This window comes from Crinia signifera, chromosome 11, assembly GCF_055691185.1.
Source record: "Crinia signifera chromosome 11, ASM5569118v1, whole genome shotgun sequence".
In the NCBI taxonomy this organism is placed as follows: domain Eukaryota; kingdom Metazoa; phylum Chordata; class Amphibia; order Anura; family Myobatrachidae; genus Crinia; species Crinia signifera.
Window position 1 is genome coordinate 104,849,200 of NC_139227.1, and position 17,638 is coordinate 104,866,837.

General features: G+C 45.8%; 1 protein-coding gene across 2 annotated transcripts in view; it reads right to left on the reverse strand.

Annotated features, from left to right (window-relative positions):
- Window positions 1-16,205, reverse strand: part of USP47 (ubiquitin specific peptidase 47) — a 48,311-nt gene extending 32,106 nt beyond the window's left edge. For both annotated transcript variants that reach the window (XM_083164113.1, XM_083164112.1), the window contains exon 1: window positions 16,048-16,205. In XM_083164113.1, the coding sequence (XP_083020239.1) occupies window positions 16,048-16,086 (39 nt within the window). In that variant the 5' untranslated portion in view covers window positions 16,087-16,205. The remainder of the gene's footprint in view (window positions 1-16,047) is intronic.
- Window positions 16,206-17,638: the final 1,433 nt, after the last annotated feature.

A 17,638-nucleotide genomic window follows, 5' to 3' on the forward strand; every position in this document is an offset into this window, starting at 1 on the left:
CGAGTCTCCTCTTATCACAGTGATGGGCCAGGTACGAGGTGGGGAGAGCAGCGCACGGTCATTGCAGCCAGTTACACAACACGTCTCTGGAACCGGAGATATTTCAAAGCATTGACTGAGACTCCTGGAGCAGAAAGTTTTACAGGCTGGTAAATAAAGATAAGCAATTAAATACACGAAATACACCCTTAGGGGTCTGAAAGCACAACCACCTAGCAGTTAGAAATTGGCAGCTTGCTAATAAGTCACCGGCTAGAGGCACTCTGCTAAGGGACCTGCACACACCGGTGTTACAGCATCCAAGGTCAGGAGATGTCAACCATTACCAGCCATAGCGTCAATGGGAAACCACACATTCTGCCTGCTCGCGGCCTGCGGGAAAGACTCACCTGACTGAGGATTATAAACTCATCCTTAGACCTGGAACAAGACAGGATCAGATTGACCAGGAACTTCAGCATTGGGAAGCCAGGAGGGAGTCATGTGGGACGTTTTCAGCAGTTTCCTTCGTGGCAGCAACGCCCTCCTTACAGCCCAGGCACACAGACATGTTTCACTATTAGTGTAATCATTCCAAACCCAGGGGGTGGGGGGGTGGGGAATATACCCAGCAAACTGCACCTGTGATGATGCAGAGCAATCTGCAGCTATTCCCTTCCTCGCTCACTCTTATCTGCAAGACTTTGAGCTGCAACCTGCGCTCTGCAATAGAACGAACACTATAAAATACGTCACCGGATGGACAGAGAAAGGAATTTATACTGCACTGAGCCCTGGCAATTAATCTATTTACGGGGCATTACAGGGAACTAGCGTTCCTGTACAATACACCTTGCTGGTCACACAGTATACTATAGGCAGAGACAAACCAATGTTTACTCCATCACACGTCATCCGACGTAGAACACAATATAGAGGAAGTGCTGCAGATTCTTGCTCTTTTTATGCGTTTCTAATAGCATTTATTATATGAAACTCCTGTATATAAACTTGCACAGAATACTATTTACCCCTGGTCACCATATATATCACTGTTTATCAATACCCGATTAAAAAAAAACAAAAAAACACACAAGTTCTCAAAACAGGATATAATGTCATACTTATTCAATAAGTACTTAAGGTATAAAAAGCAGTCCAGTCCCACTGCTCTTTTCCCTCTTGATGAAGTCAACCAAAGAAACGCGTTGGTTTCTGCCTATGACCTCCTCTTACAAAGTTAAGCTAAACTCTGGCTTTACTTATCCTCCTCCATGTGGAGCTTGATTGGTGAACACATCTCCAGACTTTTTTCAGCATACAAAATGGTCTGAAAAAGTAGGCTTATACTCGAGTATATATAGCAATAAAAATCTTTGTTATGGACTTCAGTTGTGAACATTATTAAAGACATCAAAAAAAGTGGTGTAAAAAGGTATTTAGGTGCCCATACACGGTACAATTATTGTATACAATATCGCATCTCATTGCACAGGTTTTGCAATGCAATGAGAGATGAGTATTGCTGCCCATACACGCCCCGATACGGGCGTGCGTTCCGCGCTTAACAAGCACGGATCATATTCCATTGCCTGTGCATGCAATGCGATGCAATGTGATGAAAACAAAGTACAAAAAGTATGTGCAAGCACATACTTTTTGTACTGTGCGATGAGGTGCCGCGGGAGCGCGCACCTCAAAGCACAGCCCGCATCGCAGCGTGTATGGGCTGCTTATGTGCTGCGCATACTTTTTGTACTAGATCTTATCTCATTGCATTGCAAAACCTGTGCGATGCGATATTGTATACAATAATTGTACCGTGTATGGGCACCTTAATAGAAAGTTCTCTGACACAAGGCGCCATAAGACAATTGTTTTGTTTATCTGTTGTGTCCTTCCGTTGCTAACAGGGAAGTTTGTGTGTAAAGTGGCCTCATCGAATATCTTTATGGTTCATACCTATTTAAACCAAGCGCGAGTCAGGGGACTAATAGATATAGATAGAACACAAATGTAAGTGTGCGAGAATCAGAAAGAGATTTTGGGACAGTTTTCTCATTTTATTTTTTTAAAGTGGCAAACTACACAAGTACCGGCACTCATTTACACTGCAAAACCAGGTTTATTTTGCCATGTAAATATTTTAAGCTTTTTATATATAAAAAAAAAAAAAAAGAAAAAAAAAAAAGAAAATTCGGTACTTATTTCCTAGCACGGCGCCCATCGCATAAGATTGTATGCCTTAATTAAGGCATACAATCTATACAATTGAAAAGATTTTTAATTGTATGTACAATATCACATCTTATGGATCTCATCTTATGGATCTTTTGCATCCATAAGATAAAAGATCCATCAACACCAACCCGAAGCGTGGCAAGCCTGCGAGCGGCGGCGGTATGCGTCCTCCAACCTTTTCATACCCCCACTATCCACGTCAGCGTGGAGTTGATTTTATATAGTGCGCGAGCCACCGAGCCCGAAGCGTGGCGAGCGCAGCGCGCCCCGCGAGAAGGCGCCTAATACCTGTGAAGTAATGCGCGTCCACTCGCCACACTATATAAAATCAACTCCACACTGACGTGGATAGTGGGGGTATGAAAAGGTCGGAGGACGCGTACCACTGCGCTCGCCACGCTTTGGGTTGCCGTCAATAGTGGGGTGGCGTTAACAATGGGGGGGCATTTCACCCATGAGGGGGGGTTAGCAATTAAAATTGGGGTTTTGGGGGCTTTTTACATTGGAATCAATGTAAAATTGGGTCTCAGGGACCATTTCACATTGATTCCAATGTAAAAATCTCGTTGATCGCATCTTATGCCGCACAAACACATAAGATGCATGCAATGCTTGCGATACCGGCCCGACACATACAGTCTAGATCGTGGCGCCGTGCTAGTAAAGTACCGAAAATTCTCCCAAAATCTAACTTTCTGATTCTCACACCCTATTACATTTGGCCCTTAGTATTTATATATAGATTTTTCTAGTCCATCATTTGCCATTTTTTATGTGAATATTGTGCATTTACTAGATTGTTTTTATACATGGTCTTATCCCATATAATGTAGTGAATTATACCATTGGTCGCTGTTGTATATTTTCTCACCATGGCTTTAACAGCAGGTGGCATGCCGCCAACCGTGACCACAAATGCATATATTACAGTCAACCTTTTTCTTACATGATTGGGAAATTTAGTGGAACCATAAGGCTGCCGTCAGACAATCATGTTTAACCTTGAACGCTGTACAGTAACAGTTATACAGTACCGTGGTGGTTACCTAAATCGCAGTACCGTGGTGGTTACCCAATCGAATTTAACCTTGAACGCAGCGGGTAACTCAAATACCCCTTAACAGGGGCAGATAGAGGAGGCCTGGGAAAAATGGCATATATTCCTATACAGCAGTACAAACCCCCAACACTATAATCAGTACGGCGCTGTGAAACACTCGTGGCACCTTACAAATAAAACAATAAGTATCAGAACAGCTCCCAGCACTGAACTGTGTAATTCTCTTTCCTCTATAAACTCACCTTTACAAGTTTGGTTTAAATAGAATTAAGTAGGAATCATTAGACAGTAGACTTTATAAAGATTCAGCTAATGCACAATCCATTTATATAACAGTGTAATTAGCAGGCGTTACTTATGCTGCTTTCAGACCGCATATCTGGCTTTGACCCTGTATTTGGAAAAGTTTCCAAAAACGGGTCTGCCAGATAAAACCCCTTTCACACCGCAGCACTTAAACGGTATATTACCGTTTAAGTGCCGATTTTTTGACACTGGCAGACCCGTTTTTGGAAACTTTCCAAATACAGGGTCAAAGCCAGTGCAGCCTTCAGCCCTCCCCTCCGTGCAGCTTCCCCCCCCCACCCTCGCGCGTGTCGACCGAGAGCGGGTCCACGCCCCCGCGCATGTCGACGCCCCCCGCGCATGTCGACGCCCCCCGCGCATGTCGACTTACCCCGTGCCGGTACCTCCGTTGTGGATCCCGGCACTGCAGCTCAGTATGCTCGGAAAGCACTTATGAAAAAAGTGTCTTCCAGAAAATGGCTGCCCCATAGGAAACCCAGTTTAAAAAAACTGTCTTTCGTATGGGGGCAGCCATTTTCTGAAAGACACTTTTTTCATAAGTGCTTTCCGAGCATACTGAGCTGCAGTGCCGGGAACCACAACGGAGATACCGGCACGGGGTAAGTCGACACGGGGGGGCGCCGACACGCGCGCGGGGGGGGGGGCGGCGACACGCGCGGGGGAACACGCGTGCGGGGGGCGTCGACGCGCGCGCGGGGGGTGTCGACACGCGCGCGGGGGGGCTAAAGTGCTGTGAATACTTAATGAGCGCTCATTAAGTATTCACTGTGCTGAATTTAGGACCCAGCTCATTGGCTGGGTCCTAAATACCGTTTCAGAACCGATTTTGAGCCTAAAATACCGGTTCTGAAACGGGTAGGACCCTGCATTTTAACCGGTTAGAAAAAACGTTTTTTTTCTAACCGGTTAAGTGGTCCTGCACCTTTCAGACCGCACACATTACCGTTTTAAAACGGTAAAAAAACGGCAATATACCGTTTTTAAAGTGCGGCCTGAAAGGGGCATAAGCTCCGTACAGCTTATTACGTCCAGATCATTGTAGTGGATTTTCCCTAGTACAAGTGTGACACAAAAACCGTGAAATGTTATTTTCCCACTAATTACCTAAGAATGGATATTTTGTAAGAAAAATGTTATTTACAAACGGTTTTAACCACTTCACTGACTATTTTCTTTTTTTTTATTTCCAAGAACTGCTCAGAAAATGTATTCTTATGGGTTGAATTAAGTAAACGACATATTTAAAACATATTTTTTTTTTAAATAAAAAAATAACAGACCATCATCAGAACACCGGGGTTAGTTCACATCTTCCCAGCAAAGCCATAAAATTGCCCATAGGAGTGATGAGAGGCCCTGCTAGTTTGACAATTAGACCCTGTGTCATAAGAACAAACGGGTTATGCAACCATCTGAGTAAAGGCTGCACCAATCAATTCAGAATGGTCCTTCTGAGCGATATCTTAAAAAAAAAAAAAAAAAAAAAAAAAAAAAAATCTTGTGTATACTCAATATTGTTAATAACGTGCGCTCATTTGCATTGTTAACGACCACCCCATCTGCTGAACATGCAGGTTGACTTTGGCTATTTAGCCAACAACAATATACAGCGGGTCCCGGTGACATCACTGAACGCAGGGGTAGCCAACTCCAGTCCTCGAGAGCTACCAACAGTTCACATTTTCCAGCTCACCCTGCAGGTGCACATTACTGACGGATACATTGTAAAAGATCCACAGGTGGAGCTAATTACGTCACTTGGGATTCTGTGAGGAGACCTGGAAACCATTAGCTGTTGGTAGCTCTCTAGGACTGGAGTTGGCTACCCCAGGTTTACTGTGTGCACTCAATATCGTTTGACCCGTGGCATCACTGATATATCAACGGGGGACCCTAGTCGCCTAGTGTGTATAGGACTGAAGACACAAGAGAACATCCAATATAATTATTAAGCATGTACAATGTCCTGTGAGGGTTGAAGAACTATAGCCCCGATGGGTGGTATCAATGAGAGACTTCTGATGCGATTATTGTGTGATTTATATCAAAACGCATTGGGTGTACTTCAAATTGCACCACGTGCATTTGCTTTTGTGATGCTCACTCACATGTATTCAATATACTGTATCAAGGCAAAAATAGGATGTGCATGCAGGTATTTTTGACCTAGATCGCATGCACCCTGTAACTGACTATTGCAGTGTAGCCAAAATAAGATTAAGTTCAAATCCTGTGTACAATCCAAATTGCATAGCACAAATTGTATGGGTTAAATCGCACCTAGCTAGCACACATCTCACTGTGCGTGGGTACCACTAGTTCATCACACAGACCTGCCAGCCTTGGGGCAGTAAAGAATCCTCATCCGAGTGACTAAACCGAAGTCTAATGCAGCCAAACCCTGATCTTCAAAGTGACATTGGGAAATGACAGGTCTGCCCTAAGGAGGTTCTCACTTCAGCTAGAACCCATTCCTGCCAGGGATTTGGCGCTAGAAGAACCCCCTACAGTAGTATAGTTATCATTTCACCTATTCATTTATCGGAAACCAAGAACAGTAACACAGGCTTCGTACATTCCATCGTCTGTATAACCTGGTTATGTACAGTCATAAATATAGAGTTACCCTGTATCCCAGCTGTAATGGACATTTCTGTACTGGTGTGCCAGATTACAGGCAGATACAGAGGGGGAAATTTACTAAAGAAAATTTGTAAAAAAATAGGTGTATTTGTATTCAGAAATACACTTATTTTTGACATTTACTATCCCAATTATACGTCAATTCGTAGTCGTATGGATGTGCTATCAATACGAATTGCCGTATTTTCGGGATAGTAAATGTCAAAAATAAGTATTTCTGGATACAAATACACCTATTTTTTTTTACAAATTTCCTTTAGTAAATTTCCCCCAGAATGTACAGCAGATTCCACACTATGGTCTCTACACTCTGGGCAATTCAATTGTTTGCCGTGTCCGTGTGTGTGTGTGTGTGTGTGTGTGTGTGGTGGGGGCACCTAAACTAATGGGAGCTATTCAAATGTATAATTGGGCACCCAAAGTAAAGGCCCATATTGCGTTATATGAGCGGAGGCTGTTGGCTTTGATGCAGGAGTGTGCATCAGTGCTGGACCATACACACTGGGCAGCTTTTAAGCAGCTCAAAAAAAATCGCAATAAGCCCACACTGTACGTCCTCACACAAGGCTGACAGAACACGTCACTGAAATCAGATTACACTCTGCAGAACACAGGGAACAAGGAAGCAGCAGCCTTCTGATTCAGCACTTCACTTCCTGCTCAGACATGGCTAAGCGCTAACCTATCTAACTTCAGCCTCTGCAGTGTACTGTGGGAGTATGTACTCATGTCATGACAAGCGCACCAGCCACTGCCTGCCAATAACAGATCACTAAGTCTTTACTTGGATATCAGAACTCTTTGAAATAAAATGCACGTGTCCGTGGGAGCAGCTCGACAGGATGCTGCTGGTACCACCCGTGGGAATGGATGGGAGACTGGTGCTAAAACAGATGTACATATTCCACAACAGTGCTCGGTGGCCTGACAGATTGACACAGGACCCATGTTGTCTACACTGAATTCAGACTACCACCTGCATGAGAAGACTAGACAAACGTCGCCTGGCCAGCCAAATCTACAACTGGCCAAGTGCCCATGCCCACTGTAGATTCATTTTCCTGCACTCAGCTGGCAGGAAGGGAACACACACGAGGTGGTCTTCTGCCGCTGTAGCTCATCTCTTTCAAGAGGTACAGAGTCGTGTTGGCGCTGCGAATGCCAACACAATTTCAGTACACGTTAGGGCTTATCTTATATTCCCAAAGCTATGTTGATAAAAAGACTATGTCCACATTATGCAGTCGATATTCTGAAGGTCGATATAATATGCCAAACTCACATTCAGAGAATGAACAATGGTAGAACGCGCATGAGCGATAGCCCCGACAGCTGGAACTAGAGTACTCACCAAGCACTTTATTCTGAGAAGATACATCTACAATCTAAGGGCCAGGATAAAAGCGTATCGCGTGCATTCGCCATGACAACGGTTCCCAATCATAAGTCCACGTGAACGGAAAGTATGAAAAAGCTACAATTTTTTTTTTAAGAAATAATCATGTTGACTTATTCATGCGTCGACATTTTGCCTGTATTGACCTATTGTCAGTGCCGACATACTGATCATAACATTGTCTGCCAGCCATCAGGATACCATACCTCCCAACATGATCCTCTCCAGGAGGGACACAATGGGACTTTCTTCTTAATGCAGGATTACCATCATCTGTGTTGAACAGGTTAATTGATAAGAAAGATGTTACAGCACAGGTGAGGGCAATCATAAAGTAAAGCTAAGTACACACGGAGCAATATATTGCTGTGTCTCCTTTTCATCAGCGACCAGAGATGATCGCTGATGAGAAGGAGAAACTGCCTGGGAGAAACAGCTGACTGCCGGGGAAAGCGCTGGTCGCAGGAGCAGCGACTATTGCATGGCTGGCCACGGGAGCACGCTCCCTGTGATTTATCGCCCATAGCACATGAAATCACTGGCAGTATGTGCTAAATATCGCCCAGTGTGTACACAGCTTAAGAGGGAAGTGCAGGAGCAGAGCAATGTGTCCCTGCTGGAGAGGGTAATGTTGGGAGGTATGGGATACCCCTTATTATGGCACCCTGCCATGTGCCGTCCTCACCCACAAATGGGAAAAGTTGCGGTTACCAGCACCTTTTATACGATGCGTTTTAGATGTATCACCAACATAGGGCACATCGTACCATATCTGTATAAAATAACCATGATATGGGCTACTGATAGATGGGTATAAAAGCAGTCATACGCTCTTATTCTTTCCAGATACGGACACACAATTCACTGTTCATACCTACCCAGGAGTTTGACACTTTTAGGAATATGGAAGAATGCAGAGAGTAACTCCAGAATATTTAACAGCATGAAAGAAAAAGAAAAAAAAAATCCCATGGGGCATAATTTTATCCATTTGTGCCAGCACTAACCCTTTGCTTCCTTCTATTATATGAGGACCACTTTACCAATGCCAGAGACCTCCGCCGCAGGTGATATTCCAGAGACAGATGCCGTCGGTGCTACTGCGGCCCATCTGTGGAAATCTAGTTACAATACTTCATAATGCAGCCTTTAGAACAGTGGTCAGGGAACGCGGTCCTCATTACCCCACGCAGTGCATGTTTTGCAGGAAACCCAGCAGGTGCACAGGTGTACTAATTACTTAGACACATTTTATAAGGTCCGCAGGTGGAGTCAATTATTTCACTTGTGATTCTGTGAGGAAACATGCACTGCGTGGGGTAATGAGGACAGAGTTCCCTGACCACTGCTTTAGAAAGACCGTCCTGAATGACACTGCTGAAGCAGTGTGTGGACTTGATGGAGCCACAGGTATATTTATCATGTATCACTGAGAAGAGAGAACAGGTGTTACAGATGAACAGATGCTAATCTCGTTACAGTCACACTAAGAGGCATTAACGCTGCACTCCTCACTACAGGGCTTAACAAGCAACGGGAACAAGAGTTTATTAAGATTTGTTTTATTCCAATGGAGGAGGTGCACCCAGATTGTACAGCAGCAACTCTGCCAAAACAGTATCCAAACAGGATTCCAGACAACACTGGCAAATTGGTTCACTCCCTGAATCAGCAAATGCCAGTAACTTTCCCTACGGTGTGTGCCAGGTATAATCTGTTACAGCTGTACACTGGCACAAATTGACTGATAACCATGGTATACCAATGTACCAGTTACTGGTTCTTCATTGTCAAAGAGATTGGGGCAGATATTTTATTTATGAAATGTGTGTAAGACACTGGATATAACAAGTCACCCTGGATTTTTGTATATATGTGCTATGCCTACACACATTTTATTACTATACTTTGAATGGCGCTCTAAGGGGCTCACAGGGCCTTATAAAGTACAGAAACCGTATGAATGGAAAACCATAAAATAGGGGAGCATTCCAGTGCAGAGCGAAGGCTACAAGCTGCAAGTGCAGGGAGGAGGGGGGTGTGGGAGAACCCCAAGATTAGCTGACAGTGTAATCAGTGAGGAAAGTTTCTCCTTTCCTCACTTAAACCACAGTAGGTAAGGAGGCCCTGCTCAGGAGAGCTTACAATCTAGAATGGTTACTTTAGTTAGTTTTATATAGCGCACACATTACTTTTACAGAGAATGTTTACTCAGTCACACTAGTCTCTGCCGCAGTGGAAATTATAATCAGCGTCACTGAAGTGAGGCTCAGGACACAAATATCCCTGATCTCCAACACATACTAAGTCATGGGAGCTAATAGAACAAGAATACTTGGTATTCAAGGAAGTTTTCAGTGGAACCTATATAGAGTCACACCCTGCTCCACCTCCACTCTGCAGTCCCCAGTCTCTCCACCACCCCTCTGCAGTCTCTAGACCAGGGGTGGCCAAACCGGTCCTCGAGAACTACCAACGGTCCACGTTTTCCAGGTTACCCAGCTGGTGCACAGCTGTAGTCATTTCTAACGGTCACATTTTAAAACCTGCTGCATTCATTCCTACTATAGATCCACAGGTTGCCTGGAAAACCTGCACCGTTGGTAGGTCTTGAGGACAGGTTTGGCCACCCCTGCTCTAGGCAGTGTCTCCAGCCCAGCACGTACCACACTGCTTCTAACCCTGTATTAAAGTTGTTAAATACAAAATATAGATATAATATAAACAGAAAGTACTGAAGCCATCAGGAAAAATGTATATATAATCCCTTTAACCTCAGTATCACCTAACAGAACATGTGTTTAGACATATTCTAGACTCAGGTAGGCTGCATAGTGTTATAGAACAGTGTTATGCATCCTCGTCAGACAAGAATGGGTGATTATCACTAATGCCGGCAAATATACCTGGGGATGGTCATGTGACATACGCTGAGGACATGAGGTCTAATCTTCCGCTAGTGATGCCATGAAACAAATACCGCGCTAGTTCTAATTATTCCATAATATTAGCTATAAAATCATGTGTGACATTTCCACTAAGATCTCAGGACATTACAAACAGAAAGCCAACATTGTCCCTTAGCACAACTGATCCCCATTATACGGACAAATCAATACAATTACAGCGGTATTGATCAGAGCGACACATCTCCGTGACACAGTTATTTGCTCCCAAAAGGTTTGTGGCTGAATATAGACTGGATCAGTCAGTGTCAGCAGGTGATGACTGGTCTCCAGCCTGACACAAGAGATCAGACCACTGCGGTCTCATACATACACATTAGGGTAATACAGAGCGACAGCGCTGTTACTGGCCTGCAGAAATCCACAGCCATTTCAACAGCAGAAACGTGCGCAGTCATGTCCTTACTACGCAGAGACTACAACTGGCAGGTGACACCGACTGAATAATTCAATCGCGTTCATTCTAGTACCCAGCACCTTTCACCTGTGCAATGTCTCTTTGCTGCCTGCAGGTGTTGCTGTCTGCTTTGGTGATTAGAGTACATTCCGTTTTTTCTCAGCACTGAGATACAGACCATATTGTGCTAGGAGCACCTCGGCAGAGAGCAACACCCAAGGCAGGAAAGTGGAACTGCATGGGTTTGGAAAAAGTGCAGGGCATGTGTTCAGTATCCCAGCAGATGGGGTATGGGATGTAAGCAGCCACAATACCAATGCATGGCACAGGAATGCCACCATCCACAAGGTTGCAGCGCCTGGCATCCCTAACGGAAGCGTGCATTGAGCGATATCATTCAGTAGGGGGGCAGTGAGGGGGGGGGTGTACCATTATAAAAATGCAAAGCAGGGGCTCGAGCTGTACTAACATCATAAAACAGTACTTTATTTTACGTAACCTTTATTAACCCCTTAATGTACACAAAAGGAAAAGAACAAAAAAGGCAAGGAGACGTGGGAGTAGACAGCACAAGCACTATATCTTAAGGTGCCCATAAACGGCACAATTGTACTAGATCTCATCTCATTGCAAAACCTATGCTATGGGCACCTTTAAGGTGCCCATACACGGTCCGTTTAACGTATCCGTTCGGCACTTAATTAGCACACATCGCATCGGATCGCATCCCTAGTGCATGCCTTGTGCATGCACTGTGATCCGATGCGATGTGTACCTAGTACAAAAAGTATGTGCAGCACATACTTTTTGTACCGTACTATGTGATGCGCGGGAGCGCGCATCGCATAGTACTAAACGGAGCCGGCGAAAACGGACCATGTATGGGCTGCATTAGTCACATCTCTCCTTTATCTGTACCCAGCTTACACTGGAGACCTCTAAGCAATTTTGGAGTGAAACTCATACCACTTTTACACCAGAATGCCGGGTAGGACCCGGGAAATTGAACCCGGGAAATTACCAGGGCATGCCCTGCCTCAGACCCCATTTACACTGCACTTCAATCCAGGTTATTCCCGGGTAATGCCCTTTTACACTGAGAACGGATCAGCCCTGCCTTTCCTTGCTGCTGTCATTAAAAAATGGATTTTTGGCCTGTTGATGAGGTCACAACAAATGGAACATGACACTCCTCAAGTTTTTTTGCTTTATTAAGCTGAAAATATGCATAAAATCATCATACATTGGAATCTTTATAGATGTAATGTATTCTCATAAAGAAAGATGAAGATGCGTATGAATACAAACTTGTAACACTCTGGGACACACTGTGTGACAGCCAGCGTGTGTTCCTGCAGATGAGGCTGTAAACTAACTGGGGAGAGTGCTTCCAGCACAGAATGTTGCTGTAGTGTAGGGTACAGGCTGCAAACAGCGTGTAACGCTGCTTCTGCTCCATGTGCGGGTCTCCGGCAGATGACACTATCTGCCAGAGCCGCAGAAGCACCAATCAGCTCTTTGCGCCCTTCTCCCTGCCAAATAACCCGGATAATGACCATTTACACCACCCTGAGCCCCTGATAAGCCCCGTGTCCGACCCTGAACATTTGCCGGGTCAGATTCCCAGGGAACAGTACCCGTGTTATTTTTTTTCAGCCCATTTACACCAAGCCCTGCCCCTGACTGGAGAGGCAATATCCCGGGTCCAACCTCTGGTGTAAAAGGGGTATAATTGTAACCTTCAAAGAGCAATGCTTGTGTATGTGGCCGCTATTATGACAGCTGCGTGAAACACATGGCACACTGGCAGGGGGCACACAAAATACGGCAGCTTGCCCTCTGCTGGATGGTACCTCTCCTCCCCTGCCCTGAAATTAAAGGAAAACCTCACTCAAATCCTAATGCAGAAGTGTTACCAGTGGAACAAGCTACTGTATTTATGGGGTGGGAGATAAAGATCCCAGGGTAGTACTCTACATTCCTGTCTTTATGTGGTCATCAGCATACAGAAGCAGGTGACACTGGGTATATATATTTAGCTAATCACATCACAGCTCATTGCAAAATGTCTCCGCTACGCAGAAGCCTGCAATGAGTCCTATCTGTGAGCACAGCATAACACCACCAGACTTCCCCATACCAGACACCCATTCAATAACAACTTTGTTACCTGTTATTATATGCGCTACAAAGAGATCTGTTGCTAAACAGGAGACTCAGACTGCACACAACACACAGATATTACATCTAAAAACAAGAAAAAAAAAAAAAAACTACTTTTCGGAGATCATGGGCTTCTAGTTAAAAGCATGCCAAAATGATGGCTAAAGCTAGCCATACATCTACAGATGTATTGTCCAATCTGGCTGGTTGGACCAAAAACCTGGTATTGGATGAGAGCAAATGACCGTTGACCATTTGCTTCGAAATGCTGGAAAACTGCCAAAAACTGTCATTCATATATTACCAGATTTTTGTTCCAACCAGCCAGATCTGACAATCAATCTGTAGATGTATGGCCAGCTTCACTATCTGCTCCTACCTCCAATCCTTGTTTTCACTGCTCCCTCTGTCCATATCCAGGAAGTTTGAAACAGATTATTTTGGTTTCACTTTCTGTTAAGGAGTAATTTGGGCCGTAAAGTCCTCTAGTGGTCACTGGCAGAACTTCACTTAAAAAAGGTGAGGCAATCTATATATGGATGCTGAGACCATAGTTTTGGGCTCCACATGAAGTGAACACTAAATTTACTAAGATGGGAGTTCTATTGAAGATGGGATGTTGCCCAAAGCATCCAGATTCTCCTGCTTATTTGTTTAGCACCTTCTAGAACAGGGGTGTCAAACTCAAATTCATCGGGGGCCGCATCAGCAGTTTGGTCACCCTCAAAGGGCCGGTTGTATCTGTATGTGTCCACTCTTTATTATCATAAATTATTGTCACTGCATTCAATTATTGTATACTCAGCAGTAGCATTTCCCTTCTGCTATTGCTGTGAACTGCAGTGCATTAGGGCACACGCTGCCTGCACAGGGGGGCAGCACTCAGTCTTAGGGCATATGTCCTGCTTATTATCATGGGACACAGCACGTCTGGCGGGCCGGATTTGGCCCGCGGGCCTTGTGTTTGACACCCCTGTTCTAGAAGATGATAGAATCTGATTGTTGCCATGGGCAACATCCCATCTTAGTAAACGTACCCCTTAGCATCCACTGATATACGTCAGCTTGCGTCCTTCCCTGTGGAGCGCTGGGTCGAGCAATGGTCACAATACGAAACAGATGAAGTGACGCAATTATACTGACAGTAATTGTATTGTCTTCCTCTAACAGAGACGAGATGGGTCACTGTAGCCGGATATTGGCATATATTCAATGCCGTGGGCGAGCGGTGACTGCGAGCAGGACTTTTTGCTCGCAGTCACCGCTCACCCTGTCAGTATTCAACTGACCCCCCTCATTCGCAAATTCCCCCTCGCTCCGTTTTTTGAGCGAGGGAGAATTGGCGAATGTGCCTCCAAAAACCGCGAGAATCGAGGCTAATTACAGCGAGTTTGCTGCACTAGCCTCGGCTCTCGCAGTTTAGGGGAATCCTCGCCGTTCTGTGACGGCGAGGATTCCCCCGGAACGTTGCATAGTGCGAGCGGCCGGCGCGGGGGTTAAACTGCGAGGATCACTGGTTTTCTGTGATCCTCGCAGTTTAACCCCCTCGCACCGGCATTGAATACATGCCTTTGTGTTAGCGAGAATAAGAAACACTGCCCTGGAGAAAAGGGCACCAGTAAGATGAGTACTCGGGGGATTCATTTGTGGCACACAAACCCAGACTTTAAAATGGCCAAACAAGAACTTTAGACAAGTTTAGTAGCTTGGGGCAGAGCTTAGGAGATTTCAGTCATGAACAGAATACAATAATGACCTGGTCTTACCAACACATGTATACAACAACTGCAGCAAAGGTTTTGACACAATGAGAACCATCAGTGACACTGGAGGTCATAGATACAAGGCATCACAAATAGAAACAAAATGTGGTGGCCAATACTTTGCCCATCTGCATACACACAGGTACTTTTTTTGAGGTTGAGAATTAACCTAGTATATTTTGGAATTGGAAAACCAATAATATACAAACTGCACACTGTTAGGGACATGGTGGGAATGGAACCCATGACCTCCATACGGTGAGGCAGCAATGCTAACCATTACTCCGTCTGTACCACAGCTGCACAGAAGAACAACAATATTCACTTTCAGTTCAACGTGTTGAATGTTTTCATAGAGGAAATAGGAGGCTGCAACACAATTCTATCACACCTCCACACACACAATGTGTATCCCCATCACCAGCTGGCGTTACCTCACAAAGCTGCCTCCTCACCTACATAACAACTCAGGAGGCTGTAAACTGAAAGTGATGTCACAGTGTTTACAGTAAGAGAAGGCAGAGGTACATAGGGAAGTGCTATATCACATGAAATAAAGCAATGGGGGAACACACTCAAGGCAACAGAGGGTGTGGAAATGATGGGTGAACTAAGGGGGCAGCAACAGGTGTCAACAGAATTGGGTAACAAGAGTGGGTCTGTGCGCAAAACATAGGTTGGGGGGGGGGGGGGGGGGGGGGAAGGGGCCAACTGAGGGGTTTGGCAAGAGGAGTCTAGAGCCAACAGTTGTCAGATATGAGGGTTCTCTTGAGGGAATCATGAGACAACGGGGGGCGGGGGGTTAGCAAGTGGGGTGAAGACAACAGGGGGGGGAGGCAAGAGGGGTGTAGAAAACAACAGGGGGGGGGGGGGCAGCGAGAGGGGTGTAGGGAACAACAGAAGGGGGGGGGCAATAAGAGGAGGCTAGGGGACAACAGAGGTGTAGGGGCCAACAGTGGGGCGGCAGGAAGGAGGCTACAGAATGGGGAGGAAGTAGCAGTGACAACACTGACAACCTGCTCCGTCCTGTCAGCCCGTCACCAGAGCCCCGCACACCTCCTGATGGCCCCCGTGGCTGCTGCCTGTGACAGGCCCGGGCCACAATGACACACACCCGATCGATGCCGCCTCACCTCTGTGGGTACGAGGTGGTTGTCCTCCCCGGGCACCATCTCCGTGCTGGTGGCGGCTGAGAAGCGGCGTCAGGCGGGGGTCATGGTGCGCGGACTCAGTGGGCGCAGCGTAAATCTCACCGCCAGCAGCAGACGCAATCAATGGAGAAATGGCCGCCGGAAGCCTCGCGAGAGTGCCCTCAACGTCACTTCCGGGTTCAGAGCTCATGTCACCATGACGACGTGGAGTCAGAGCACCAAGATGGCGCCTCTCTTGTCTCAGCTGTGCAGTCAGCCATCTTGGTACTCTCATTGTTTCAAGATTACAAAGAAAGGGACCGGTCCCATAATGGTAGTGTCTAGATCCCATGCAGTTTAGGTAATTTTCCCATCATGCCCTGGGTCCACGTATACCTGGAGGGGGAATATAAATCTGTGGCGAGCGAAGCGAGCCACCGTGCCCGAAGCGTGCGAGCGTAGCGAGCCCGCGAGGGTACAATGCTGCAAAAATAAAACAAAATAAACGACACCTACATGAATTACACATAAATTTAAAAACGTTGTGAGGGCATCTAACAACTTCCGCCCTCACTAAACGTCACTTCCTGTAAGCTATACTGCATGGGAACTAGTCTCTACCGTCCCATAATAAGGGAGTGGGGAGTGCCGTATCGTGGGAGTGCAGTATGGTGGGGAGGGGACATCTATCTATATACCAGGGTTGCCAACCTGACCCTCTCCTTCAGGGAGAAAATGCTCTGTTCCTGGACTTCCCTGATAATGTATGATTGCCATCACCTGTGGTGAGCTAGGTAATTGATAAGAAAGGTGTTTCACCACAGGTGCTGGCAATCATACATTACCAGGAAAGGCCAGGAACAGAGCATTTTTTCCCTGAAGGAGAGGGTCAGGTAGGCAACCATGCTATATACTGTGTCTGTGATATACTCCTGGTGGTGACCTCACAGTCAGTAGCATCATCATTACACACATTTGCATCTCCTTATACAATGTTAAAAAAATAAGGCCCTCAGGTGTGTGGCCCCCGGCCCACCCAGTGTAGGCCCTCAGGTGTGGCCCCCTACCTACCCAGCATGGACCTAACTCTTGTCACCCTCTACTGTTAGCCACACCCCTCTTCTGTTGATCTCTTAGATGTGGCCTGTCCCACCCAGTAAGGCACACAGGCCCTGAGGAGCGACCACCTCCACCTAGGATGGCACATGGCCCCTCAGCCCCTTCCACCCAGCATGGACTTGACTCTTGCTGTCACTTTTTGTTGGCATCCACACTTCTCTTGCTGCCCCAAACTAGAGATGGACATCGGAAACCCACCATCAAATGGTGGCTGGGCATCCGCCATCAAATCTTCCAATGCGATGGTCACTGACCATCGCCTCAAAAGAATTTGATAGGAAAAAAAAAATCTTATGATTGAAAGTATATTTTTGTGCATGCGCAAACATCTTCAGCCTGGCTATGAATGTGCAGAAGCACTGCAGTGCAGCAGACTGGTGGGCGGGACCATCGGAACACCATAGAATGTTTACCATTTGATGGCGACAACCATCGTTATGCCACAATAAAATGGTAAAACTTCTACCATTGAAAC